Genomic DNA, 26,595 nt, shown 5'->3' on the forward strand with positions numbered 1-26,595 from the left:
GCCACCCTCTCCAGAATGAGGCATCTCGCCAGCCCAGTGAAGCGGAGCTGCATTCGAAAACCAGGTTTGAAATCACTTCTTGCAGGCAAGAGCTGTAACTGCAACTCCAGAGCATTACACTCGTATACTCTTTCTCTGGTTACACCAATTTTTAATTATTCCATTGCAAAGTGGAAAAGCTCCCAAGGGGAGACCTGGGAGACCCCTCGCACACATCTCCCTGAGCCCAGCAGCCGGACAGTCATGGGATACAAGAGACAAAGTTTGGACAGTCATGATCCACATCCAATACAATCATATTTTGAGGGCTGCTTCTAGTCCTGGATTATCAGGGCTTTTAATCTCTTTTTTAAAACGTTTTTCTCCTGCTGTAGATACATGTTGAGAGTGCTTTACAAAGTGAGGAACTACAGGCTTGGTAAGCTGCAGGGAGAGGGCCTGGGATACAAGCCAAGAAATTACATAGCTGGACACTGCTACCAGACCAGTAAACAGAAGACCTGTTAGCTAAATTAAAAAAGGACCAAAAAAAGAGAGAGACCAAAGAAATTTATTTACTTTTTATCTATGAACAGTATGACATATAATTATAGACAAGTTTTGATACACAGGAAAACCCTTTTGTCAACCATTTTTTTTGCTAAATGAAAACAGCACAATAATCTTTACACATTCATATTTTGTTTTTTCTTTTTTTTTTTTTCTTTACAATACACAGCTTTCTTGGGTTGAAGCAAACTGCAGGACATATTGAGTACTGGTATATTACAGCTACTTACATCATTTAAGAACAGCAAATGGAGAAAAATAAGTTATTTAAATATTGATTTCATATACAGAAAGTGCAACTTTGTTAGTTGTTACATAACTTGCTTGACAGTTTTGATTCCTCAGAGGGTGTCAATTAAAGATAAAAGTATCTTGGACCAAAAGTATTATTTATTCTAAAAATAATACAGTACAACTGCACAGCTGTGACTTGGTGAATCAACCACTCTTGCTGCTCTTAGAGATGATGACCTGTTTGAATAATGCAATGTTTAATGCTTCTGATCGTGCCCCCAGTTTGCATTCAAAGCCACGGTCATAAGAGAGCACAGGGAACTACAGGCATCATTGCCACCTGGGTAGTAACAGAGGGTTATTGATCAAAGCTTATGGTTATGACGGCATTCAGTAATATTTTGGGCTTGCTGCTTCTATTGTTAAATAGCTGTTTGAGTTACAACAGTACGATGGATAGATACTTAACATCGTTAGCCTGAGCAGAGGAGATTAGGATTCCAGCAGCAGGTTTCTTTCATGCTTCCCAAGAGTTAACAAGTCAACTTTTGCTTAGAGCACTGAATGGTTGCAAGAAAATGTAAGAGGTTATGGCTCTCATACCACTCCGCCTCACCTGCTTGGGGAATGCCACAGGTCACTGAAACCACAGCAGGGAAGCTCAAACACTGAGAAGCTTAAGGCTTTTTTTTAGATTAAAATATAAACTAAAATGGTAATTCAAGTAAGACCACAGAGCAGAGTCTTAAAAAGAAAAACAAAGCAACTATTAAAACTCACAAATCTCAAACTGCTCACTCTAGTCCTGATGGATGTGATTTGGTTTCCCTGGGCTACACAATCATTTAGAAATTACCGATTTACAAAGAGCGTTTGGCACACAGGTTCAGCTTATTTCTGTAATTATTCTTCTGTCATTAAGAGAGGGGAAGGTAATTAGTACAGGACAGCTGTATTATGTGACTTGCCTTCCCTGCAATACGAGGAAATTTGTCTCCTTTTTTATTGCATATAGCCAGCTTGGACTTTTCTCTTGCTCCAGTATAGCTGCTGTCTACTTACTTCTACTCAGTTCTGGCCCCTGCCAGGAATCCCAGGAAGTCTCAATACTCTTTCCATCTCCTGCTTACTGATAGTCACCATGTAAGCCTCAGAGAGGAACAACAGACAAATCATCATTATTAAAAAAACACTTGATTTTTTTTGTCCAATTTTTTTCTTTTCTTTTTTTTTTTTTTATTTTCACCAGCTGTGCAAAACACCTATGCTGTATGTTTCCTGATGCTGTCATATTAGAACATGCTGATTATCCACACACCAGGGAGAACATTACAGAAACAGATCCGGAGGAGCTTTGCTTGAGAACAATTTCAAGTTACATTAGTGAATTACTTGCCTTCACATGATGGTGTGCAGTAGACAGTGGTGAAATATGAAACAAGGAAAGCAAACCTCACACCTACCAATTCCACCAGGAGCCAAATTAATTATCATCTGTATTAAAACGCATAATTCATCTGACTTAAAACATGACCATGAAAGGACCATATATAGTAAGGAATCATGGTGTAACCACAATTTTTCATTCATCAGTCTGAGAGCATTTTATCACAAAAAGTGTCATTAGTTCAGTATGAGGCTGGGATAACTGAGGCACCAAATAGTGAAGTGCCTTGTCTGGTTTTACACAAGAAGTTGATGTCAGAACTGATATTGGAAACAGCCACACACGCTGGCCTGTGCCCAGGTTTCTATACTATCTCCCTTTACCTGCCGGAGTACGCTTGCTCTGTCTTCCATGGAGCGTTTGCACTACAAGAAGCTGAAAGACACACCATATAGACCCCAAAGAAAAAGCTAGTTACGTGCTATTCATGATAATCTGTATTTGGTATATAAAATGTGTACCCATATAGAAAAATAACATCTGTCATTAGCCACATATGCAAATGGAACGTTTTACATGGATTTAGGCAGAAAAATATCATTACATAATGGAAAAATGGTTAACTACATATGCCAGAACAATGCTCTCTTCCAGTGAGAGTGTAACATTAACACAGTCATGAGGGATATCAACTGTTGTAAAATCACAGTGTAATTCATAAGACTATATAGGATTTTTTTCATCCATGTAATGGATGTGGTGATTTCTATGGGACACAATTTGCTTTTTCAACGCATTTGATCTCCCACAAGTGAATTTTCATTTGCAGAAACCCACTGTTTGGAATCGATATGGTCAGGATACCAAGTCAAAGCTGCAGCGTAATGATTGACAATATAACACAGTACACAGAATATGATTAAAATGAAAAGCAGTTACATATATACAAGGCAGTATATCTTGGAACAGTTTAGTAACAACAGTAAACGCAGACTGTAGTGAACAAGAAGTTAGCCTGACAACCAAAACCTAGCATAAACCTGCATTTGTAAAAGCATCTCTACAACACAGAAGGTGTTATGATGAGGCATTTTATAGAAGCTACTTCAGCTGGAAATCACCCTAAGTGCAGCTTAAGGGTGACAGGTTGAAACAAGGCTTGGGAAACATGAATACAGGTAAGTGAACACTAGGTAACTGCTTAAAAGCTTATTTTAAGGCAAATAAAAAGCTGATTGCTAGAAAGCAGTTATAAAAATGACCTCAGCTCTGTACAAATAAAAGGAAGCCTTCTGACTCTCCATGGGTTAGTTGCACTGGAGTGACAGAGACAGACCATACTGAAAACTAATTCCAGTCCATTAACTTTGGCCTAGCTAAAGGCTTTGTGGCATACTGGGACCTATACCAAGCAACAGCGAAGATGACCGGGATGGGGGTTGTGTTTAGCTCTAGACTGCTAAAATAAACAAAAGGCATTTGCCAAACAGCTTCTACTGGAATTTGCACCTTGGCTTATACCTGGTCTTTAGGACTGACTCCAGGTACCTGGAACCTGATGTACAGAAGACCCCCAACCTAAGAAGCTCTCCACAGAAACAGGGCCTATTACTGGTATTACTTTCACAAACTTGAGGAAAATGTGTAAGGGTCCCTTAATTTTGTGAAGCTGTCTGATTCTCAGGCCAACCCTGTGCACTTTATGAAATAAGAATACTTTACGGGGGAGCGAGGGGGGAGGGAAGTACCACATCTGTGTTACCTGGTGGTTGCTTCTCTTCTCCTTCAGCTGCCAAAGACTGCAATAGAAACATTTCTTATCCTTTGAAGAAGATATCTGCCTGTCCTTGGAAGCCACTTCCTTGATCCCTTTAGCTATGTGAAGTAATTAGAGCAACACTGGTGCAGGAAGAAGCAGTGGATTCTAGACCAGGCAATGCCACACTATGGAGCACGTTAAATTGCCTCTGGATCAAGGGGTTTGAAGAGTCTTGCCGCTGCCAGGAGCTTGCTTATGTGCCTTTCCTCTGTAATGCCAGCTTCTTGAAGGCAAGTTTGTGACAGAGAAGGCACTTTTCTCAGTGTATTGAATCCTGCTTCTGTGAGCAGGCTGGAATACATAGGTAGACCAATGGAAATCAGCCAGTCAGATACAGAGGTGATAAGTCCTGGGGATACAGGTTTTCGGCAAATTTCAGTGAGACCTCCACTTGGAATCTGGACAGTAAAGAAAAAAGAAAGAAAAGAACCTTTAATGTTAAACATAACAGCTTGTTTTACAGCATGTTTTCTTTTTTTTTTTTTTTTTCTTCCAAACTGGTAGAATTTCATAGCAGATGTTTCAACTTCTCTCATGTCACATTTGTCAGTATGAGAGTGGTGTGGGTTGAAAGGCTAAGATTACTTGGCACAGGAGCAACAGCAAGAAATTTGGCAATGCAGATGCAGTGGGAAGTATCCAGCTGCTTGGGCAACCATCATGTGCCATTCTGAATTAGTCTGACATCAGTAAAAAATACCCAGTGACAAGACTTTCCAGGGGGATCTATTAATTTCTCAGTAAGGCAAGAGAAGACCAATTTTGCCTATTACCTCCTCAGACAGACCAAGTTCTCTTATAAAAAGCCATGAAAGCTTTTGACGGTTTCCCCCTCCTGCTTTTGCTAAGGAGGAGTGGACAATAGTATAGTTTAAGAAATGAAAAAGGAGTGTAAAATCTTTCAATACAGAAGCATTTAATACATGCCACCCTTAGTGAGCAAGTCTCTGTTACCACTGCGTGCAGTCTGCTTAGACTTTCAAGACTACTATTCAGTCAAGAGAGAGGGCTATTGCTCTCCTTTCCCCTACTAACTGTCCTCCTTTGGGACAGGGGGAGGTACCTCCTGCCCCTGTAGTACCCCTACCTACGTTGTACCTGCTGGGTGAACACAGGGAGCAATTTTGTACCAGGACTTCGCAGGTATCTCCCTTTACCAGCAGTCAGTCCTTTTTAAATGTCAGCTCATAAATAAGAAAATTTGGTTTATGGAAATACTCACTGCCATGCGATGCTGCTTCCTCAGCTGCTTTACCCGGATTTGGTCCATATTTGTGGCAACATCCTTTTCAGGCTGGTCTAAGTCTTCAGAGTACCTCTGTACCAAAGCCTCAGGAATGCCACAGCGACCATGCTGAATGTTGCCAGCCAGACACAAAGGAAAGAGGATAGATGAACAAAGTGTATCAATACAGACCAATTCATGCAAACATAAAGAGAAGTGCAGGATGGGAGCAAGAAGGAGCTTTCCTCGAGATTCCACAGAAACTGAAAAAGCAATCCTTAAAGGAAGGACTAGACCTTAGGACTCCTTCCTTCCCCCAAAGATGTCCTAATCACTGTGCTATCAATTCAGATTTTCTTGGATGCATAAAATCTAATCATGACTTCCTTTTTCAGCTCTACTTCCCCACACTAGCAGAGAAAGACACATTTCCATGCCCAGTGCCACCGAGGTACTAGTGGCCTGAAAAGATGAAGGTTTGGAATAAGTCTGGGATTTCTCAGTTCCCCCACAACACAAGGGTTACTTTAGGCATAAGGCCTGATAGTAAAGACAAACATAGTTACAGAATGTCTAATGTCCTAATGATTTATGGTTTATCTAGGCTGGTTACTCACAAAAATAAAACAGATACAATAAATGAAAGACTATCCCTTGGAATGCTAGTAGAAGAAAAATGCTGAAGCAGTGTACTCCACTTACCTTGTCAGAGTATGGTTCTTCAGTAAGATCAATGTCTTCAGACTGCAACTTGTTTTCTATTACCATTTCCAGATCCATTCCCCTGCTACAAGAGACCTTCCTCGCTGAAGCAGGACCTAGCTTTATCACATGCTGCTGAACACTAGCAGTCTCTGGGAGCTCCGACAGCCAGGGTGGCAGTGGGCTAGGAGGGGTACTGGGCTCCTGTTCTGAAGATGTCCTATGGACAGGTACTCCATGACACTCAATGGGAGTGGATGAGCTGGTCTTTTTTACTGGCAAACATGGTGCTTCTGGACTTGAGTGGTTCCCACTTGCCGTCATGGGAGGATGATATAATCCATTAGAAAGGCGTTCTCGGCATTTTTTGGCAGGGACAGGTGGTGGCTGAGAAGGATTTTTTGGTTGCATTCTTGCCTCATTTGCGCCTTTTTGCTCAGCTTCTAGACCTCCCTTGAGGACTGGAGCATAATCAGCCCGTGCAAGGTCATGAAAGCCTTTACTTTGCATTTCCAGAGGCGTCCTTGTTGCAAGATGTGTCACTAAGGCAGGCTGAGCTTCACAGTTTTTCAGGGGATACGGAGCAGGCCTTCCACCTGCAGTCTCCATTACAGAGCAGTCCAATTCCTTAGCTCTTCCCTTCTGAGAACTAGCAGCTCCTTTACCCTGCTTAGCCATCAAGTCATCTGCCATACAGCTGCCTCCATGAGACTGAGGCGGCAGGGCAGAGCCAGTTGCCTTTTTTGCTCTATCCAGTGAATCCTGAGGAAAAGAACCTACTTCCTTGCTAGCGTCCTGTAGGTTAACATTGGATTCTCCCTGGAGATCATCCAGCGAGTGAGATCTTGGCCATGTATCTACACCCTGGGGGCCATCCAGAGTTTCATAGCTCCGACAGACAGCAACTGGTAAACTTCTACGGTTCTTCTTCAGACCCGTAACAGCTGGAGGTTTGACAGAGCTCTTCAGAGCATGATGTGCACAACTGAGCCGGCTTTCTTTTTCCCCTTGCTGTAGAGTTTCTATTGACTTGGTCAGTGGAAGAGTAGGATAATTTGATAGCTGGTTTCTGCTGAAGTCCTTAAAGCTATGCTCACTTGCTGATTTTGAGGGCAGAAGACAGGTCCTTCGAGTTTTACCTTGAAGCAAATAAATTACAATCCACCATTAAAAAAAAAATAATCTGCAATGCATCTAATGGATGCAAACAAAATTATTTACTCCCTTTTTGTTAACCCTAAATGTAGACGAACTCAGTGCCATTTTAAGTATATGAATTTGTGAGCTTCAGCTTTATTAATGAGGAACTGGTAAATGTGACCGTGTAAGGAAAATGCATTTAAAATACTTAGTATCCTTCCTACTCCCCAGTTTGCAGAGATTCGAGGTTTAGCTCATTTAAACCTTTTTCAGTGTAGAAATATCCTAGTTAGAACTGATACGCTATACCCACTGTATGAACTGGTTTGACTCCACACAGACATAACTCAAAAGACCTACAATTTTTTCCCACTTTTCTAAATTGCTTAGGATATTGATAATTATGTTCACCTTCTAATGAAGTTTACTAGATTGCTTAGGAAAGGTTTTTTGTTTGTTTGTTTGTTTTAAAAAAGATCCTGTTTATTCATTTTAATGACAAAGTGTACCAATAGTGTTATTTCATTTTTTAAATAAGCAGCAAACTATTCACAATGGTGAACCAGAGAGCAAAAAAGTGTTGGAAGACTGGTTTTGCACCAGTACCTTTATAAAGTTACTTTTAGGGACAGCAGAGTTTTATGGAAAAAGGTCTTATACTATGAGATGGAGAAGTGTTTCAGAAGGCAGTTTCAAGTGTGACTAATCTTAGTGTTATTCCCATGCCATAGTGTTTTATTGAAGTGGAAGGTCTTAGAGACATGGTGTTTTATTATAACGACTTAAGACGAGATAACATGAATCAATATGAACACATGTTCTTTGTAAGCTTTATTTGATATTTTTATGAGATATGCACCACTGATTTTAAATAGTGGAGTCCATCAGACAGAAAAATTCTGATCAAAGGGACTGAGCTCACTGGAGTATTCATTAGTATGAAATGCAAGGTCATTTCTCAAATACTGCATAGATTTTTTTAAAATTTTCTTTTTAACAAGACAGAAGTAAAGTTGTCTCAAAGCAGACGACCTCTCAGAATGCAATGCACATCCTGAATACTTATTGTTTTCAGGGTGACAGCGATACTTTCCCCCATGTACAGTAAGCTTTCTAAAATCAGGGTAGATAAATAAAGCTTGAAATTTCTTTTTCCAGTGGAAAAAAAACAAACAAAAAACCCCCACCAAAAACCCCAAACCAATAGGTTTGGCTAAATGGTATCGAAAGTCTGTAATAACAGGCAATTGATAGCTGCCAATTAAAGAACCAGTTACTTTTAGAGATCTGAGAAGTTTTGCTAACTTCATTAGAACTAAGTTAATCTGGTGTACTTTTAAGCAATAGATGCTTTCTTCTCATACAGCTTGCCTTCAAATCTTTATCCTGAAAGAAGCTCAATGCTTGGCTTTTGAATAACATACACTGCTTGCTTTGAATATGAATGAAAGAAACTGTTTAACCTAAAAGAGAAATAGCTTGCTCGCTCTCTCTTGCCTCTCTCTCTATTCAAGGATTTTAAAAACCAAAGTATCCAGAAAACTAGCTGTCGTGGTTTAACCCCAGCCAGCAACTAAGCACCACGCAGCCGCTCACTCACTCCCCCCCCATCCAGTGGGATGGGGGAGAAAATCAGGAAAAGAAGTAAAACTCCTGGGTTGAGATAAGAACGGTTTAATAGAACAGAAAAGAAGAAACTAATAATGATAATGATAACACTAATAAAATGACAACAGTAGTAATAAAAGGATTGAAATGTACAAATGATGCGCAGGGCAATTGCTCACCACCCGCCTACCGACACCCAGCCAGTCCCCGAGCGGCGATTCCCTGCCCCCCCCTTCCCAGTTCCTAAACTAGATGGGACGTCCCATGGTATGGAATACACCATTGGCCAGTTTGGGTCAGGTGCCCTGGCTGGGCATGAGAAGCTGAAAAATCCTTGACTATAGTCTAAACACTACTGAGCAACAACTGCAAACATCAGTGTTATCAACATTCTTCACATACTGAACTCAAAACATAGCACTGCACCAGCTACTAGGAAGACAGTTAACTCTATCCCAGCTGAAACCAGGACACTAGCAAAGAAAATGGAGGTTATATTTAAAGAGAAATAAGGAAAACATTCCCCTCAAAAAAAGTTGGTTACATTTACTGGTATGCCAGAAAGGTTATTCCATCTAAAATCAAGGCGTGCCTACAAGGATGAATGCAAACATACAGGAACTCCTTTCTCAGAACCTGTATGGTTCACAGTCCAACTCAAGCTAATAAAGAGACATCACACATTAAGTTGGCTCCCTTGAGTTCAGGTAGCTCAGAGAAGTAGCAGGAAGACTTCTCTGCCTGCATCTTTCCATGGAGCTAGGCCACCACCTTCTGAAAATAACTTTCAACCACATTAAAAAGACATGTGTAAGAAATGTTACATTCATTTTTTAGTGCCTTCAGGCACTAATGTCAATATGTAATGAGTATGGAAAGGAGTGTTCTCTTTTCATTATTCATATTTGCTAGTACATGCCTGACTTGTGTAGTAATTCACCATATTGTCTGGGGCTTGCTGTCACAGCTCACATAACAAAATCCATGTATGTTCTTTTTAATCTGAAATATTGATCAGGGGTTATACTGGTTTTAGGAAAAGACACTCGGGAACCTCAACACTGAAAGAAAAGTTGCAAGAAATGCTACTACTGTGCAATATAAGCTCTTACTGAGGCCATAAGGGTATCTAGCAAACAACATTTCATTTCTTTAGAAATGGGACATGTCTGTATAAAGCCAGTAGCCTGGGAATGGAAAAAAGAAGAAATAGGAAATAGGAAAAGGAAGAAGCAAATACCAAGAAAAACGAGAAAAGAAAAATTGGGGAAAGTAAAATCAAATCTTTAGTTTGTTCCAGCCCCGTTTTCCATAAAACAAACAAATGTGGAGAGAATGGGAGAAAGTTCAAAACATTTTGCCTATAAAATACATAACTGAACATGCACTCTTTAAGATCTCTGCTTCAAGATGGTTTAGAAAAAGTGCTGGGTTCAATGCTACTGTTTTGTACAAAGGACAGGGGTTCAGAATGTGATTTCTCTTACATAGATTTAAGTCAAGAGCAGTATCAGGAGGGCAGCTGTGATTTCTCTTCTTCTAGCTATTCCTTCCCTCCTCCTGACTGGCAGGTGTAACTTCATTGTGTTTCTGAGACATTAAGAAAGGAGGGTAATATTTCCTGAAAACAGACTTCTAAATATGTTTTTAAGTTGTATTCTAAAGTGAACAGCTATATAAACAATGTCCACAAATGTAACATTCCATCCCTATCTCGGAAAAAACCCTGAAAAAACCTACAAGGGTTAAAGTGTATAGCTAGCAAGGTTTAACACACGTTTTTAACGTTAGCATTTTTGATAATAATTCATTCTTATGATTCCCTGGTACAGCTAGGCAGTCTAATGCCTTTCATAGTGCTGTCAAACACAGTAGCATCTCTAATTTAAACGTGAGCAGAAGGACACAGGTGTCTGGGTGAAAACTAAGATAACAAAGGTGGTCCTTACACAAAACAAATGGAAAGTTTATACTGTTTCCAGGTTCAGTTCAAGCTACAGGCATACTTCAACTCTTTTGTTTAACATTACGGTCCAGTTTTTATTAGACAAAGCACTGTCCACCTCTCATGATACTTCTTGTTGTTAGAATACAGAGAAGGAAGTTTTCAATTCCCTGTCACTATCCACCTCAGAAGAAGATTGTCTTGGGGAATATTTCCAGAGGTACCAGAGCTATAGCAACAAATTTTCAGTGTTTGTCTGAGTACTTTTTTCTGTATGGAATACCATCCTCAGAAATCTAAGTACTCCAAACCAGACACAATGCATTCAGTGGCCTGTCCAGATCCCAGAGTTTAACAACTTCATTTCAGCATTGCTTTCTGTGGCTATATTTTGCATGCATTTCAAACAGCTCTGTTGACACAAAAAAGATGATGGCACAGTAGACAATCCCAGCCTCATTGCTTTTTTTTACTGACTACAAACTAGTAGAAATGCACATTACATTAGGCAATGTGGCCACCTGTTCTGTTGCTTCCTTTTCTGACTAATTAGCACTGAACGCTTAAGTGCTTAGGATGCCTACTTGGCACTCTGGGCTTCAGTTTCTGAACAAATCAGAAACACCCTTATCCCACCTGATGAAGCCATGGTTTGTCTGCTTCAGCTCTGTGCATTGCGTGTGCAATTCTGATCTCTTCACATCCCCTCTCACCTTAAAAAAGCTATACAGCACAACAAGAAAAGGTGCAAAGAAGCCAGGCATGATCAGGGACATGAATGACCTATAAGGAATAATTAACAGGCCTTCTCAGACTAGAAAAGAGATGACTTGGGAAGGAGTATGACGGAGGTCTATACATGGACACTACTAGGTATGGAGGTTCTAAGGAAGACCAGGGTTGTTCATAAAGAAAAACAGTTTCAGGAAAATGGATGAATGCCAGGGAACAGTACCCAATTACTGAAGTCCTTAAATGATTCATTCCCCAAGAGTACCCTGGGAAGCATCCAATATGCTTGCTCTGTTCCTGTAATGTTCTCTAGCTATCTGCTTTTGGTCAGTCCTGTGAGAACTAGATTTCTGATAACGTTTCCAAATGCGTCTCAGACGGATGACGCTTGCAGGCAAAACAAGCCCAATAACTGCACTGTTGTCAGAAGTCTAAAGGAGAGCCTGCTCTCTCTGCCTTGTTTCAAAATGAGGACTGGACTATATGGACTAATGGCCGGATCATGGATGGTTGCTTTCTGCTCTTATGTTCTTCCTATGTAACACTGAATAGTTCACAAACTGTATGCTCCTTGCTCTCTGTAAATCAGAATAAAATCACAGTGCTGCTGTAAGTACATTGTGGATACCTATGAGAATACCCAAATATTTCTGCAGTGGGACCCTGAGAAGTACCTAAAAAAGATACATCTGTACCAGTACCACAGTACATAGCAAACCATTTTCTAGCCAAAATCTAAGAGCATCTCTGAAACCTTGAACTGATGCCAAAAGGTCCAGTACTAGCCCAAAAGAGGACACTATACTAGTCATCAAAATATTATCTATAACCATTCCCCAGAAAATCTGAAGACCAATTTCTTCTCAGAATGCATTTCCCCTTTATGAAGTGTTTATACTAGATAAATGATTATCCTTATTTTAACAGATGAGAATCCAATGTATTTTGAAAACAACATGCATATAAACAACTATGGTCCATGAACTTTGCAAAGAAGGTGGAGCACATTTGAGATTAACCAGCCTTGACAAACTCTCTGAATGAATCCCGTACCAAATGTTCTTTTCATAATGGTTTTCAAAACAAGCACTAAATGCATTTGTGAGCAAAAATGATGCAGAAATGCAGCAAGTCATACATGAAAAGCAATATAAAAAATAATCAGTGGTATTTCACATTCTGCAAAACTCACATAGAAATATTAGTTTAAATGTAAGTATCTAAGCAGACAGGCAATGACAATTGCTTTCTAAAGATTTTATTATGTTGTTAAAATAAGGAAAATGTACAGGCAGCAATTTAACTTCAGTGCTACAGTTATCATTATGATGGTACTTAGAAATAAAAAGGAAAGCAAATTGTCACATATGCCATATATTTAGCTATGATTATATTCCAGCATGCCTACTGTATTGGGATTCATGTTCAAGAAAAAAAATATCTCTGCTTTCAGGAATTTAGTGTACTGTTGATTTCAGGTATTCAGCTTCAAAGCAAATTGCAATTTTCTTCAATAAATGGTTATTTCTGAGTGGCAGACTGACAGAAGATGCACATACTTAGAGAAAGATCTTTAGCTCATATTTTAAATTGGAAAAACAGCCACTATAAGGGGTGTACAGTATCTCTATTTATGCTGTTCTTGGTTTCCTGTTTATGCTGGATGTTAGCGATGAAACCAGGCGGTCTGAGGCCAAGCCATGGCTCAAATGCTTGGAGTGATAATGCCAAACTGAAACCAATTTCATATTTTAATATTTCATCCCTAATGACAAGTTTACATGATCCCTCAAGTAAAGCATGCTCCATCAGCACAACCACCTGATTTCTTCAGAACAGAGAGAGCAATCTCTATTATCATCTGTCTTGGTAATTTTTCAGTGCATCACCTTTCACTGATGCAAGCTAAGGTAATGAGAATTGAGATCATAAGCATTTTTTTTTCATAGTTTATTTCCTTACCAACTTCTCAATTAATTTAACTTGCTAGTGTTCATATACTAAAAAGTCCTAAATCTCTGCAGTTGGCTTCTGATTGGAGGAGAATGCAACATTCAACCTAAGCAAACACAAAAATATGGCCTAAAACAGAGAACACTTTCTAAATGGTTTTTGTATGGGTTTAGAAGAAATCTTCCTAATTTCAGTGGAGCTCAGTGACTTCTCCATTGCCAGTGGTCACTTAGACATGGGCTGTTGGAGTATAAGTAGTGCAAGCCTCATGAGGCACGGTTGCACGAGAATATGATAGGGAGTGGAGAAGGCAGGGAATGGCCGTGAGAGTGCCTGTTGCCTTAGATCACAAAAGAAAGATGATTTGTGAAACGTGATCTATTTCCTTACCAACACAATTAAATACATTAGAAACAGTAGCAATGAAAACCAATGGCTCAAGCCAAGAGGGAAAGAGGCAATCAGAGCAAAGGAGCAAGTCAAGTATGAAGTAGCTTGTGTTAGCTAGGAACAGGAGCAGAACGTATATGAAGTTATCTACTGAAAAAAGGCTGCAGGGATAATAAGGCTCGTTGCTGTGACCATTACCATTCTCCAGGTTTTCACTGCTTTCGTAGCAGCCAGAATCCCGAGGAGAGCATCCGGTTAGGCCTTGGCCTTCAATGAGAAGTTTCTCCTGAGATCCTGACTGGTCGCTGTTACCTAGAGGATGTGAGAATACAGTGAAAAACAGGCAAACAGAAAATCCGGCTGAACTTCTCAACCTTCCATTTCCAACACCACTATCTTGCATGTCCAAAGAAGGGCAACGAAGCTGGTGAAGGGTCTGGAGCACAAGTCTTATGAGGAGCAGCTGAGGGAACTGGTTTTTTTTAGCCTGGAGAAAAGGAGCCTGAGGGGAGACCTTATTGCTCTCTACAGCTACCTGAAAGGAGGTTGTAGTGAGGTGGGGGTCAGTCTTTTCTCCAAAGTAACAAGCGATAAGACAAGAGGAAATAGCCTCAAGTTGTGCCAGGGAAGGTTTAGATTGGATATTAGGAAAAATTTCTTCACCGAAAGGGGCATCAAGCACTGGAACAGGCTGCCCTGGGAAACAGTTGAGTCACCATCCCTGGAAGTATTTAAAAGACATGTAGATGTGGTGCGTAGGGACATGGTTTAGCGGTGGACTTGGCAGTGTTAGGTTAACGGTTGGACTTGATGATCTTAAAGGTCTTTTCCAACCTAAACTATTCTATGATCTTCGCTGTTGTATTAATTGTATCACACCACTGTTTTAGAAAAGAGTGAGCATTAGGAACAGCCATCACAAATGTTGGAAACATTCATCCCGTTTGGTAAAGGATTAAGCAACAGCCTCAGCATGAGTGTGAGGGAGCAGTGTGATACATAATGAAAGCAGAATGGACCGTGTGTGCACCTCAACTACCTTGGGGCCAAGTCCTGCAACTTACAACCATGGAAATTTATTTAAATGATGGTGTCAAGTTCTTCCTAAGACTTAAAAAAAAAACCCCAACACCCAAAACAGAAGCAAAAAGCACCGAAAAGAACCAAATCAAGTGAAAAAAGAGTAAAATCCTAACCCTGATCTACATTCCAGAAAGGACCAAGAGGAAGGATCAAGAGTGGGTCTGGCAAAGTTAGATACTGCCCCCTGACAAAGGGGGAAGGGACAAGGGAGAGGCTAGTGCTAAAAATTCCTTCCTTCCTTTGTCTGTGCAAAGGGCCAACACTCAAGTGTGGTCCATCCAGGCTGCAGAGGCTGGATTCCAGGAATTTACCCAGAATGTTTGGTCAGAAATCATATTTTGTAAAGAAACTAAATCTGGAGCTGAAGATACAGAAAACCAACTTCATGATGGAAGAATACAGCCTATGCTCTGTCTTTTTTCCCTGCAATAAAATGTCAGAAATGGTTATTCCAATTCCTATTCTCAGCACATGAAAGGTAATTATGGGGTGGAACTAAGTGCTGTTGTCCCTCCCAGGTTCCAGCTGTCTGGTCCCCACTTCTCTTTCTCCTCATCACCCTGACTTGGAGCTGGAATTTATACTTTCCAACCACCACATCACATAGTTCCTCAAGTTTTCAAACCAAAATTGAAGGGCCCTAAAAAAAAATATTACTTCAGGGAAGTGAGCATTCTAAATAGGTCTGCAAATAATGAAAAGGAGCTCATATTAGGTGACGAAAAGCAACTCTGATATAAGTGAAAAGAATCTAATTTTGAAACTGCAGTTTTACTAGGGGGTAGAGGAGGGCGGAGAAAGTGTGGATGCTTCTTTGGGAAATGAAATGAAATGAACAAGAAAGCTACGTGTCAGTGAAAGCTCGGACCACACAGCACTATCTAGAGATACTAACCACACATCTCTCTAACAGAATTAAGCACTGCCCACTTAATAAGCAGCTGTTTAAATGGCTGCTATGGCAATTTAAGCTAAAAGATAGGATTTTGCACAGAAACAGCTGAGAAAGCCCTCATACAATCCGTTCCACTGATTCTGTTTGGTGGGATACCAAACTTCTGCTAAGACTTAGGGACAAAGGGGAAATTGAGTGCTGCAACTAGGTATTGAGTGCATCTAAATTCCTGTCTCAAGTTACACTTGCTTTACAAATGATTCTACTCTACCATGACTACTGCTTGGATGGCACAGCCCTGCTTCCTCCTGCGTGGCAAAAACGCCATTGAACTTGAATGCCATGGCTTACTCTGCTTTCCCTCATCTTTGCAATCACTTGCCTGAGACCATCTGTACAACAGGCAGAACTGCACTGCTGCACCTTAGATCGGTGGGTCACTGCCTTTCACTCCTTGCACTTGACTGATGTATTTGCTCCCTTTGAAAATTGCTGTGTTGTCATGTGTACAGCCTGAAGCTACCTGTACAATCCTGCAAGTCACAGTTCAAGAATTGTATGCATGTGCAGGTAAAATAAGAGAAAGTTTAATTCATATTACCCTTCTCCAAAGCCCTCTGGGCTTTGAATTTTTTCTTATCCTTGATAACCTCAATCTCTTCCTTCTAGTCTAGAAGTTTCTTCTTTCCTGTTCTCCATGCCTCAGCTTCTTATTTTTAGTATATTACCTCAGGATTTATTCCTGAACATCAGTATTCTAAAGGGTATGTGTTGTACACTTGACATCACTTGAATAAGTTGGGTAGCAGGGCTTACATGAACAAAAGACTTGTGGCAGAACAAATGCAAGTCTTAAGTCACTCCTCAAAAATCTACATGTTGTGACACAGGATTACCCTGGAAATAACTGGATTAAGAAAAAAAAAAAAAAAAATCAAAATCCTGGAACCAGTTTTCTGCTTTAAGGGGTTCACAAGGTTCTTGGCAGAGCTCTAGTAAAACTGAAAACCTCAAACATCCCACGTACTATCATATTCCTGCAGAAGTTCCACTGCTGTGAGGAGAACAGCTCTGTGCTCAGGATCTCGGATGTTCAGTTCATCCAAATCTTCTTCTTCTAACAGCTTAAAGGTATCCAGATCTTCATAACCATTGAACAGAAAAGTAGGCATGTGCTCCTGCATGAAAGGAAAAAAAAAAAAAGAAAAAAAAGAAGAAAAAAAGGCAGTTGTGAGACAATATATTTATTTCAACTTATTTTGTCAATAAAGATACCAGAAGAGATTTTTCACAACCAGCAAAAAAAGCAGTAGCTTAGCAAATGCAAACCACTGTATAACAGCAAAATTATAGGATTATAGTTTGTATAAACATTGGTCAGAGTTCAGGGAGGTAACTGTGCCAGAACTAGAATGCTGCACACATATTTGTATTTGTAACACACTGTATTAAATGGCCTGGGTAGCATGCTACCTGGATGCACAATAAGGCACAGCTCTGTATGAAGGGAGAAGTACAAAGGGTGAACAACAGCCGCACCAGTTTATCCCTAGGTCTTCTGAACAGAAATGTGAAAAAACCTTCCTCTTTAAAGACAGAATAACTATTGTTATTTTACACTTTTTGCTTGCTTTTGAAGTGTGTTAGCTAGTAGCCATACTATGCAACGATTTACGGTCTCTGAGTGCATACAACTTGTAGCCTGCAGCACTTCATTAAGCCTGACAGGCAGTTCTGCCTGGCCTCAGCTATTTTCACTCTGCAGCTAAGACCCGATTCTGCTAAGTGGTGTCATGATCCTTAGGATTATGTATCTGGTGTGCAGCTTTCAAAACTAGCAACTCCAAAGGTGTGGCCCCCTTCCCACAAGGAAAACTGAAGCGTAAACAGAATGAGAGAATTTGGACCTTCAAGTTGATGCGATCCAAGAGATCCTCAACTGACTTGGGCTGCGGTGGTCTGCTTTTGCGGCGTCTCCTGGTGGGCCGCTTTGGCTTCTCTTCCTCTTCATTTAACACGTCCACATAGATAAATTTGAAAGTGCCAACTTTGTTGTTCAACAGGCCCATCCAAGTGCCCATAGGGGGTTTGCTGATTATATCAATGATGTCACCTTTCTGCAGACCAAAGAAGCAAGAAAGGCATTTAGGCATGCTTTCTGATGGATATTCAAGTAAACACACCCACTTTCTCTTAGATTTTCATGTACATAGAATGGACAACAGTCTTTAGGTTTCAAAAGGTTAACCACAGCTCTTGCAAAAATGTCTGATTATACTTGTTTTACAAATGGAAGAAAAGGGAATTAAGTGACATGCCTAAGACCATGGAGCAAGTCAACAAAAGAACCTGGAATGGACCCCAACTGTCCAGATTCACAAACCTGCTTACAGCCCAGTAGTGCATCACTCCTGTTTTGTACACATGTCTCTCAGCTGGGCAACTATCTGAAATTGGTGCAAATAAGAACATGCTCAGTGTATATGGGCACAATCTCACATCAGATCTCCTGCAGAAAGGAGGTGTATGCAGAAGGAACCATGCAAGACTGCTGCTTTTCCTAATGTGCTCCTAACCATAACAAAGAAATGGATGCACAACTGGTTTTGTATCCTTAAAGAGATTACCTTACATACATCTGCTTTAATAGGAGTTAGCTGCCCTCGGAATTTTAAGTCATGAATATAAGGAGTCAGACAGTTTGAATAGAATATAGCACAACTAAAAATAACAAAAGCTGATATCCAGAAAAATTAAAGGGGGGATGGCAACTCACAGTCAGCAAAGTAATTAAATATTAACTCAAAACAAGTTATATTAACTGAAATGCCTTTAAGAGATACTATGTGCAGGTGCATCCACATTTCTTTCAAGGATTTTGAAAATTTTTCCATTGATGGATTAATTCATTGTGTATTTTTCCAATCTTTCAAAGAAAATCCTTGAAAATAGAAATGAATTTGTGGCACATTTTTATTTTTTCAGAAACTGAAGACACAAGTGTCTTTCCGTGGACGTGGAGAAATACTAATACTTACTTATGTTCTATAACATTTTGTGTAATTCAAGCAAATCTTAAATGTATCAGAATAAGACAGGTCAAAGGGCTTCAAAAAACACATGTAAACTCATAAAAAGACTAAGAACTGTATAGTTCTTGAAAAGATCTCTTAATTAAGACTTTTGCCAAAATAAATGTTTGTCCCCTTAAAAACAGATACAGCTGGTACCTTGAGCTTCAGAGAGTCTGTATCATAAGGACTTGGAGTAAAATCAGTGTGAACCCTGGCTCTTCCACAAAAAGGTCCTCTGTAAGGAGGCTCTTCATCATCACCATCTTCTGATTTCACACTCTCCCTGTTGCTGGTAGAGGAGTCTGTTGTGCTCACCGTCTGACCACCTGTGTGAGAGACATAGTATCAGTCCACAAAAAAGAATCTCTTTGTGAAGAAGGTTCAGAAACAGAGGTGAGACAGAAAATGGGTCTTCCTTCTACAAAACACAGTAATCAAAGTTAAGGACTTAAATGCTGCTACTTCTTATATACCTATGATGGGAGAGTTAGTTAATCTACTTTGCACTCCTGTTCTCCCAAATTCAGCTCCACAATATTTAACTGAGAAGCCGTTTAACTAGTGTCTCATCTATAGTACATCACAGGTGATGACATCTTTCTGGGAAGTTTTGCTCACAAAAAGCGTAGTGGTGTGGGGAAAATAAGCTCTGAATCCTGCTTGAGGGTTCCAGAATCCCCCTCACATCCAGAAATTTAGTATTATGGCAACACTTTGTACTGATATTACAAAAAAAAAAAAAAAAAAAAAAGCAGACGATTTTCAGAACACACTTTCAGTCATTTAAAAATGGAGTTTTCTCTTCAGTTTTTTTTCCCTTGGTTTCTATTGGTCAATAATTCATAGCGAAGCAAGTTCACGTCATCTGTGTCCCACTTTATCTCTACACAAAACAGAGCTTATCTTAACTAAAGAGGTTTTAAATAATACTCCTCTAAGTAGTTAACAAGAGAACCTCAAGGTCTCTCTGGGGGGGCGGGTGGGTGGGAAGCCCATCAGAAGTGCCCAGGAGAAATCTAGTGTAAAGATGAGCTGTTTACTACTGGCCAAGGATTGTAGTTCTAACTCCAATCATTTATATCGTAATAGCAGGACCCAGCAGACCCAGCCAGAAAGTAGGATTTCACTTTTTCAGGGCTCTGTATAAACACAAAGCAAAAAAAAGCGTCTCTGCATCAAAGAATTTACAGTTCTTTGTAAACCCTTAATGACTAACCCATCAGCCTTTCTACTTTTTAACCACTGCTTCTGCTTTGACTTTCTCTGATTCTGCTTACTGTGGAGATCTCCGCTCCCTGAAGCCACAGAAATGGAGCAACGCAATTACAGTCAAACTTACTCATTGAGCTCTGACCGCTTAAGGAACTCCTCAGGCTCTCTACTGAGCCACCGGCTTTCAGCTTGGGTTTGTCCAGGGAGTCAGCGTCCAGCGGTGGCGACTGCGGAGAACCCGGCATGACCCCAGGACTGGACTCCTGAAAGGGATTGAACCATTTCAGTTTGGTAAATGAACACAGGTACTGACAGGATCTGCTCGTTCATCTCCAAGGAAAGAGATTCTGTTTTCCTGCTCTTTACCAGACAGGATGAAACCTTCTGTGTTTTTTCTACTCATTTAATGGTACTCAGCTGTGGCAGAAACCCCACTTTATTAGGCATGGTAGCGGGGGCAGGAGCAAACAGTCCAGTCTGAAAGAGCTAGCATTGTAAGTACAAAGAAACATTACACAAAACTCCTAATTCAAAGGTTTTAATGACACACGGTATTTTTGCCAGCAGTACTTGCAAAACAGCTAATGCCAAATTCAGCTTTCTGAATCAGAATTTTGTACAAAGATGAATACAAACAAATCAGACAATGCAAGTGAGACACACAGCAATGTACTTTTTTTTTTGCAGTGAATTGCTGATATCTTTGCTTGTTGACCTTGAAGAAAAAAAAGAATTAACTAGAAAATGCAGCCTGTGCATAGCATAAGTACTCATAAACATAAATGCATAAATATAAAAAAAATTGCTACATGTGCAATAGGTGAGGCAATTTCTCTTCTCCCTCAGTCATGCATTACAGGAAATCAAAAAGGGTCTTTCCTAAATTGAAATTCTGTCAGCCTCTGTGAAGTAGTTAAAACAAAGCAGCAGATACTTGTGGCCAGAATAGCTTTTGCTTGTTTTTTTCAATGCAGAGATACTGGCACACAGTTTCAGTCATGATGACAGGAAGGTACAAATATTCTAAAATGACTATACCAAAAAGTTTGAGGGGAAAAAAAAAAAAAAAGAACTCTAGCTTGCATACAAGAAGAGTTTTTGTGGAGAGGTGTGGTCAGAAAACTTTTAGATGAAAGCTATTATTTGCATGCTGCAGAATCATCAGAAAAAAAAGTCATCCCAGCTTATGACTTCAGAGGTCAACTCAATCTTGGAGAGAGCTACAGAGCAGAAGTATTGCTAACTCCCTGTCAACTGATTTCTCAAAGCATCCCTTTCTTAGGCAGCCTTTGCAGAGGGGCACTGTAAGGCCAGTCAGACACCAAAGCATCTCCTTATCGGTATCAAATCATGCTAGACCTTAAAACGTTTTAATTGTAAATTTAAATTAAATAACCGTAACTGTAGCACTGCCCCTGCTTATGAATAAGTATGGCTAACAGTCCTACAGAAAAGGGATTTTAATGTTGCAAAGCATTGCATAAAACTGGTCACCTTTCTGCCTCTCTATCCGTCTCCAGATTCTGCAGTTGGGGTTGTTATTTTGAATGTTACGAACTGCTCCTTTCACAGGCCCTAAGGCTCTGCATTAATACCAAAAGGCTGATCTGGTGGGGCAGGACTCCTTTCCCTTTCCCCTTCCTTCTCCTTTCCCTACGGCCACAAGCAGCCCCGGCCATCCAGTGGCCAGTACGAGGCCACTTGGTGGCAATGTCAGCCAGAGAGAGCTCTGCCTCCCCAGCCGCTTTCCAAGCTCTTCCTTACACATTTCAAGGGGCAAGATTGGTTTTAAACAAATACCGAATTTTTGATACTCCATCAAAGCAAAGAACACAAAGCATACTGAAAGGGAAAAAGATGGCAATTGTTCCTAGGCCACTGCAATTCAAAGCCTAATTTACAACTAATGTACTTCAGCTTTGCCTTTAAGAATAAGCTATAAAAATCTGTAATGAAAGAATAATAGGAAAATCTTCAGTGGGATGCCCCTTTCTGACTACATTGTGCATCTGTTCTAATGGGTTACTGCAGTGGGCAAGCTATGATGGAGAAAAAAATCTGTAACAGCAGAGAGGAACCCTGTATGTGAAGTTATGCTGGGAATTTAAACTAAGGTGTAAATTGCAGATTAAATATACTACTGTGACCCTGTGTCACAGACCAGTTCCCTTCATAAATAATGATGATAGATAAAGAAATGGAAATACAGAGTGAGATGTGTAATGCCATCAACCACAGGCTTCTGCTGATGAGCTATTTGAATGAAAGTCTGAAAATGCATTTTCATGGTTTAGCATCTATAGGAAGCCATTTCACAGTGAGGGATTTTATAAGAACATAGGAATAAGCCATATGACATAGTCTTGTTAGAAATTTCTTCAGAGATGCCTTGAAGCGTAGGAATCAATATTGATTATCACTTCTACGCTATTAAGTGGATTCCATTGCAGACCTTACATACCTGCTCAGACAGAGAGCTGCTATATTTTTTAGACATCCTTTTCTTCATGGTTTCTTTTACAGACTTCACCTTTTTGCCCAGAGATATACGGGAGGCAGAGGGCGATTTGATCACTTCTTTATAAACAAAGTCTCCTTCTTTGCCCTGCAAAATAAAACAGGGTTTAAACCTATAAAATACAAGAGCCATATTTTTCCTCATTCAGCAGTCTGCAGGCATCCAGGCAGACACAGGATGGCAGCATGGTGTCCTGTTTACTGCTCTAAATTCACTGTTAAGACCTTGTGCAAAACCACTGTAGCAGTCCACTGTACCTTACTCCTAAGGCCTGACTGGTAACCTTTACTGCAGGTGCTGTGTGTAGATGTGTTGGCATCTGTCAGGATGCCTTCATCTCTTTGAGTTTCAGGTAAGTATTTGACCGCATAGAAAACTCCATGGTTTCAGGCTAAGCCCTCCTGACAGGACATGCAACAGTAGTTGTGGCTCATGTTGGTCAATACTACATGTAGTTTAACAGGAATAAAGGTACTTCTGAGATCCTAGCTAAATACGTATCTCTGTGTGTATATATATGGATACCTACATTTGGCTACCCAACTTTACTTTTTATTTTCAGACAGGCATTCAGTTAACCTCTCTTGATGACTGTCTCTGTGGTTTTACTGTGGATTGTTTATAAAAAAAATGAAAAAAGCGCTACTAAATCCATCAACCATGGTAGAAGGTTACACTTGCACAGCTATTCTTAAGACACACAACAGGGTACTGCGGAACTAAATTAGCTGGTCCATATATAGTGGATGAGAAAGGCCAGCTGCTTTCAAAGCATTTAACCTTTTCTAAACCAGTTTAAGGTACTTAGCATTTACTTATGCTACAAGCACATGCGAAGAATTAACATGGATCAGTTGACATTTTGCCAAACTTCTATGACTCAGCCCTTACTCAGATTGTCCAGGCAGCACGTTGAACATGGTCTTTTGTTCTACAGTGTGTCAGGAACCACAGCAAAGCAGCTCTATTAAAGCTACCACCAGCACCCTCCATTGGCAAGAGTGCACCAAAAATCACAAGACAAAAAGGACCAAAATCTGTTTGGCCAAACAGATTGACTACTGAAGTTGGTCTCCAACTTGGTTCAATAATCCTTCTGAGGACGATTTAGGTACATAACAAACCCTAAAATAAGTGTACACTATATTCTACATAAAAGATTTATCTTTTTTTCTAAATTTATGTATGTTTGCTACTTTACTAATGTTCTCCTCAAAAGTTTTCCTGAAATTCAGCTGATACTTCATTTCTGACAATTCTGTATTTTTTCCTTTACAAGTTGTTTGTGATTACAACTTCTTTGGTAACTTCTGGTCTTTTAGCAGAAATTAAGGACAGCTCTTTGCCTTATCTTTTTGGAAAAAAACCTTCCACTTAATGGACTTAAAAGTTTTCAAGAAAAAAACCCTTGATCTGCATACAGGATTCTGGTGCACTGCATCTCTCCCACTACTGATGCTAGTAGGCAAAAACGTAACATCTAGATTTCATGCTTTCCTGTATCAAAACCAATCTGAACAAGAGATGCCAAGTATCTATGTTTAAAGATAAACACTGTAAGTTTGGAAGTTAACATTTTACTGAGTTGAAAATTGATGAATAAAATAACCATCCCCAGTTTTGGCCAACTTAGGGGTAATTTATAATGTTAAAAAAATAATCAGAAAAACAAAAACAACCCCAAAAACCCCAGCTGACATGAAAAATAATATAATGCTGGCATACAAAATGTTCCACAATTTAGACTTGATTTAACTGAACAGAGAAGTTATCAGAGCCAATGTTGAAACAGAAAAGAGAAACATATATGGACAAAAGGAAAAAATACGTTGGCAGTTTCATTTGATACAATGTTCTAGCTCATTTCTGTTTTGTTATTTTTGGCCAAAGACTGACCAAAAGTAACACCGGGATCAACATAAGTAACATAAAATGGAATTAATTCTCAGGGGAGGTGTTGTTTTCTGGTGTTGTTTTCTTTTTTTTTAAACACAAAGAGCTCTCAGATCAATTGTGCAGCACCCAGCACAATGGGACCCTGGTCTACTCCAGAGCTCTTAGATACAATAAGAAAACAAATAATAAATCTCTTACATAATGACTTCCACCCAAGTAACTTGTAGATCTTCTGTGAATGAAAGTGTGCCTCATCATTCCAAATAGCAAATATTTTTACCAAGAAAGTATAGTAATCCTATGTTTTGCCTGGGGTGATGCTCTGAGGAAGTCAGACATAAGAATAGCCCACAGATGTGCCCCCAGATCTGCGCTTTGATCACTTGTTCCTGCCTCTTTACACATACGGTATATAAATACTTATACACACATGGATATGGGTGGGTATGTTATTCTCAAAGCTAAGGAAGTTTGAGGTTAACAAAGATACTCTGTTTCCTTGGATCCCCAAACTGTTATTACAGACCTAAATTACACTTTGGTCTATTATAACTCTATTGCACATTTCATTTTATGCTATTTCAAGTCTGTGCCTTCTTGTCTTAAACTCACCATTTGGTCAGAACTATTTCCAATATGAAGGGAACGATTTGTCAAGTCGAATCCTCCAAAGCTACAGGTTCTCTGCAAAAAAAAAAAAAGGATGGATACAGTTCTATCACAATGATTAGCTCACTCAAAACATCTGTGATTTGGAAAACAGCAGTGAAAACACAAATGTCTGCAAAAATGGAAACAAACAAACAAAAGGATGGGAGTTTATAAATCAAGAAATCTGTTATAAAGCAATTTGAGTCATTTGGCTTTTCCAGAGACAACTCCTTGGCCTAAGGTCTGCTGCTGTTGAGTCATCTATTGCCTACTATTTAAAAAGAAAAAAGACTTTTTGGTCCGAGGGAACCGTTGATCTTATGGATCAAGTTTTCCAGGGTGCTGGCAACTCCACCTCAGCGCTCCCATCTGCCTTCATAAATAAGTCCATAGTAGCACTGAAACAGAGAACCACCAGTCTTTTAAAGCATTGAATAACCTACCTTCTGGGAACAGCTGCATAGACTCCATTTCCACTGAAATACAGGGATACACTAGAGGCCTTGTAGGGCAAGCCCTTGATAAGACAAGGGAAAAACTAGCCCAGCTATCCATAAGTCTTGTGTCCTCAGAGACTCAGCAAGCTCTGACTCCAGATTAGGTATTTACCATCACACGTATGGTGGTACACAGCAGCTCAGCTACTTCTGGGAGAAAGTATGCTATGTTTACAGTGCCACAATCACCTAGTAGAATGACTTGGTTTTGGCTGAATGCACAAATGCAGTTTATCATAATCATCCTGAATAAAAAAAAGAACATCAGCACTATGACACTGCTTCCCTCCCAAGAGCAGAGAGCAACCAAACTCAGTACAGTTGCACTCCCATAGCCAACCACTGTTTAACTGTGGCAGATGAGTCTCTGCTAAAGCTTTGGTATCACTTGAAAAAAGACCAGACACTTAGGGGGCTCAGAGAGAATCCAGCTTTTGCTTTGCAATCCAAAAGGTAAAACCTTTGACTTTTTATTTGGCCACTGAACAACCAGCTGCACAGTACTCAAGTACCTGGCCCTGACAGAAGTCTCACAAGGCAATCCAGGGAAATGAAGGCACAGCAGTTACAATTTACTTCCACAACTTCAACTCAGGGCTCTGAGTGTGGGTTGTGAGACAGGCAGATGTCTATTGTAAGTATGCTCTTCAGAGTCAGAGTTGAGACAAACAGGAGGCAGAAGATCAACCACCTGCAAACCGTAAGTTTTTAGGGCCTGAACTACCCAACAGAGTAACTCTGAACACACCTTAAGACTCAGCTAAGCGTCAGACATACCTACAAGGGACTGCCCAATCAGTACAGTGAGTGTGTACTTGGGAGTCAGTGAAGACCCAACACCTGAGAACTACCAGTCTGCTTCGACACTCTCTTAGGAAGAAGCAAGCTCTATAAACTGTGCCACTTAATAAACAATTACATCAATTAGTTCTATTAAAGTAAACATTCCTCCTGCCTTATCCACTGCTAATCAGCATGCATATTAACAGCTTTTAAAAAGTCTTCTTTTCTAGCTTTTATGTTAGGTGCTGTGCACCTACAGTGCTTGGATGACAGTTTTTGTACGCACCACAACTACTAGAACT

The 26,595-nt window shown here is 40.0% G+C and overlaps 1 protein-coding gene across 10 annotated transcripts in view; it reads right to left on the reverse strand.

Annotated features, from left to right (window-relative positions):
- Positions 1–532: 532 nt before the first annotated feature.
- Positions 533–26,595, reverse strand: part of LOC142034537 (SAM and SH3 domain-containing protein 1-like) — a 570,133-nt gene continuing 544,070 nt past the window's right edge. For all 10 annotated transcript variants that reach the window (XM_075036016.1, XM_075036015.1, XM_075036017.1 and 7 more), the window contains 10 exons: positions 24,975–25,046; positions 22,410–22,553; positions 20,076–20,211; positions 18,893–19,062; positions 17,570–17,779; positions 16,690–16,840; positions 13,883–13,996; positions 5,917–7,055; positions 5,212–5,343; positions 533–4,387 (listed from right to left, as the gene is read on the reverse strand). In XM_075036016.1, the coding sequence (XP_074892117.1) occupies positions 4,127–4,387; positions 5,212–5,343; positions 5,917–7,055; positions 13,883–13,996; positions 16,690–16,840; positions 17,570–17,779; positions 18,893–19,062; positions 20,076–20,211; positions 22,410–22,553; positions 24,975–25,046 (2,529 nt within the window). In that variant the 3' untranslated portion in view covers positions 533–4,126. The remainder of the gene's footprint in view (positions 4,388–5,211; positions 5,344–5,916; positions 7,056–13,882; positions 13,997–16,689; positions 16,841–17,569; positions 17,780–18,892; positions 19,063–20,075; positions 20,212–22,409; positions 22,554–24,974; positions 25,047–26,595) is intronic.

The sequence above is a fragment of the Buteo buteo genome, chromosome 9 (assembly GCF_964188355.1).
Source record: "Buteo buteo chromosome 9, bButBut1.hap1.1, whole genome shotgun sequence".
Lineage (NCBI taxonomy): Eukaryota > Metazoa > Chordata > Aves > Accipitriformes > Accipitridae > Buteo > Buteo buteo.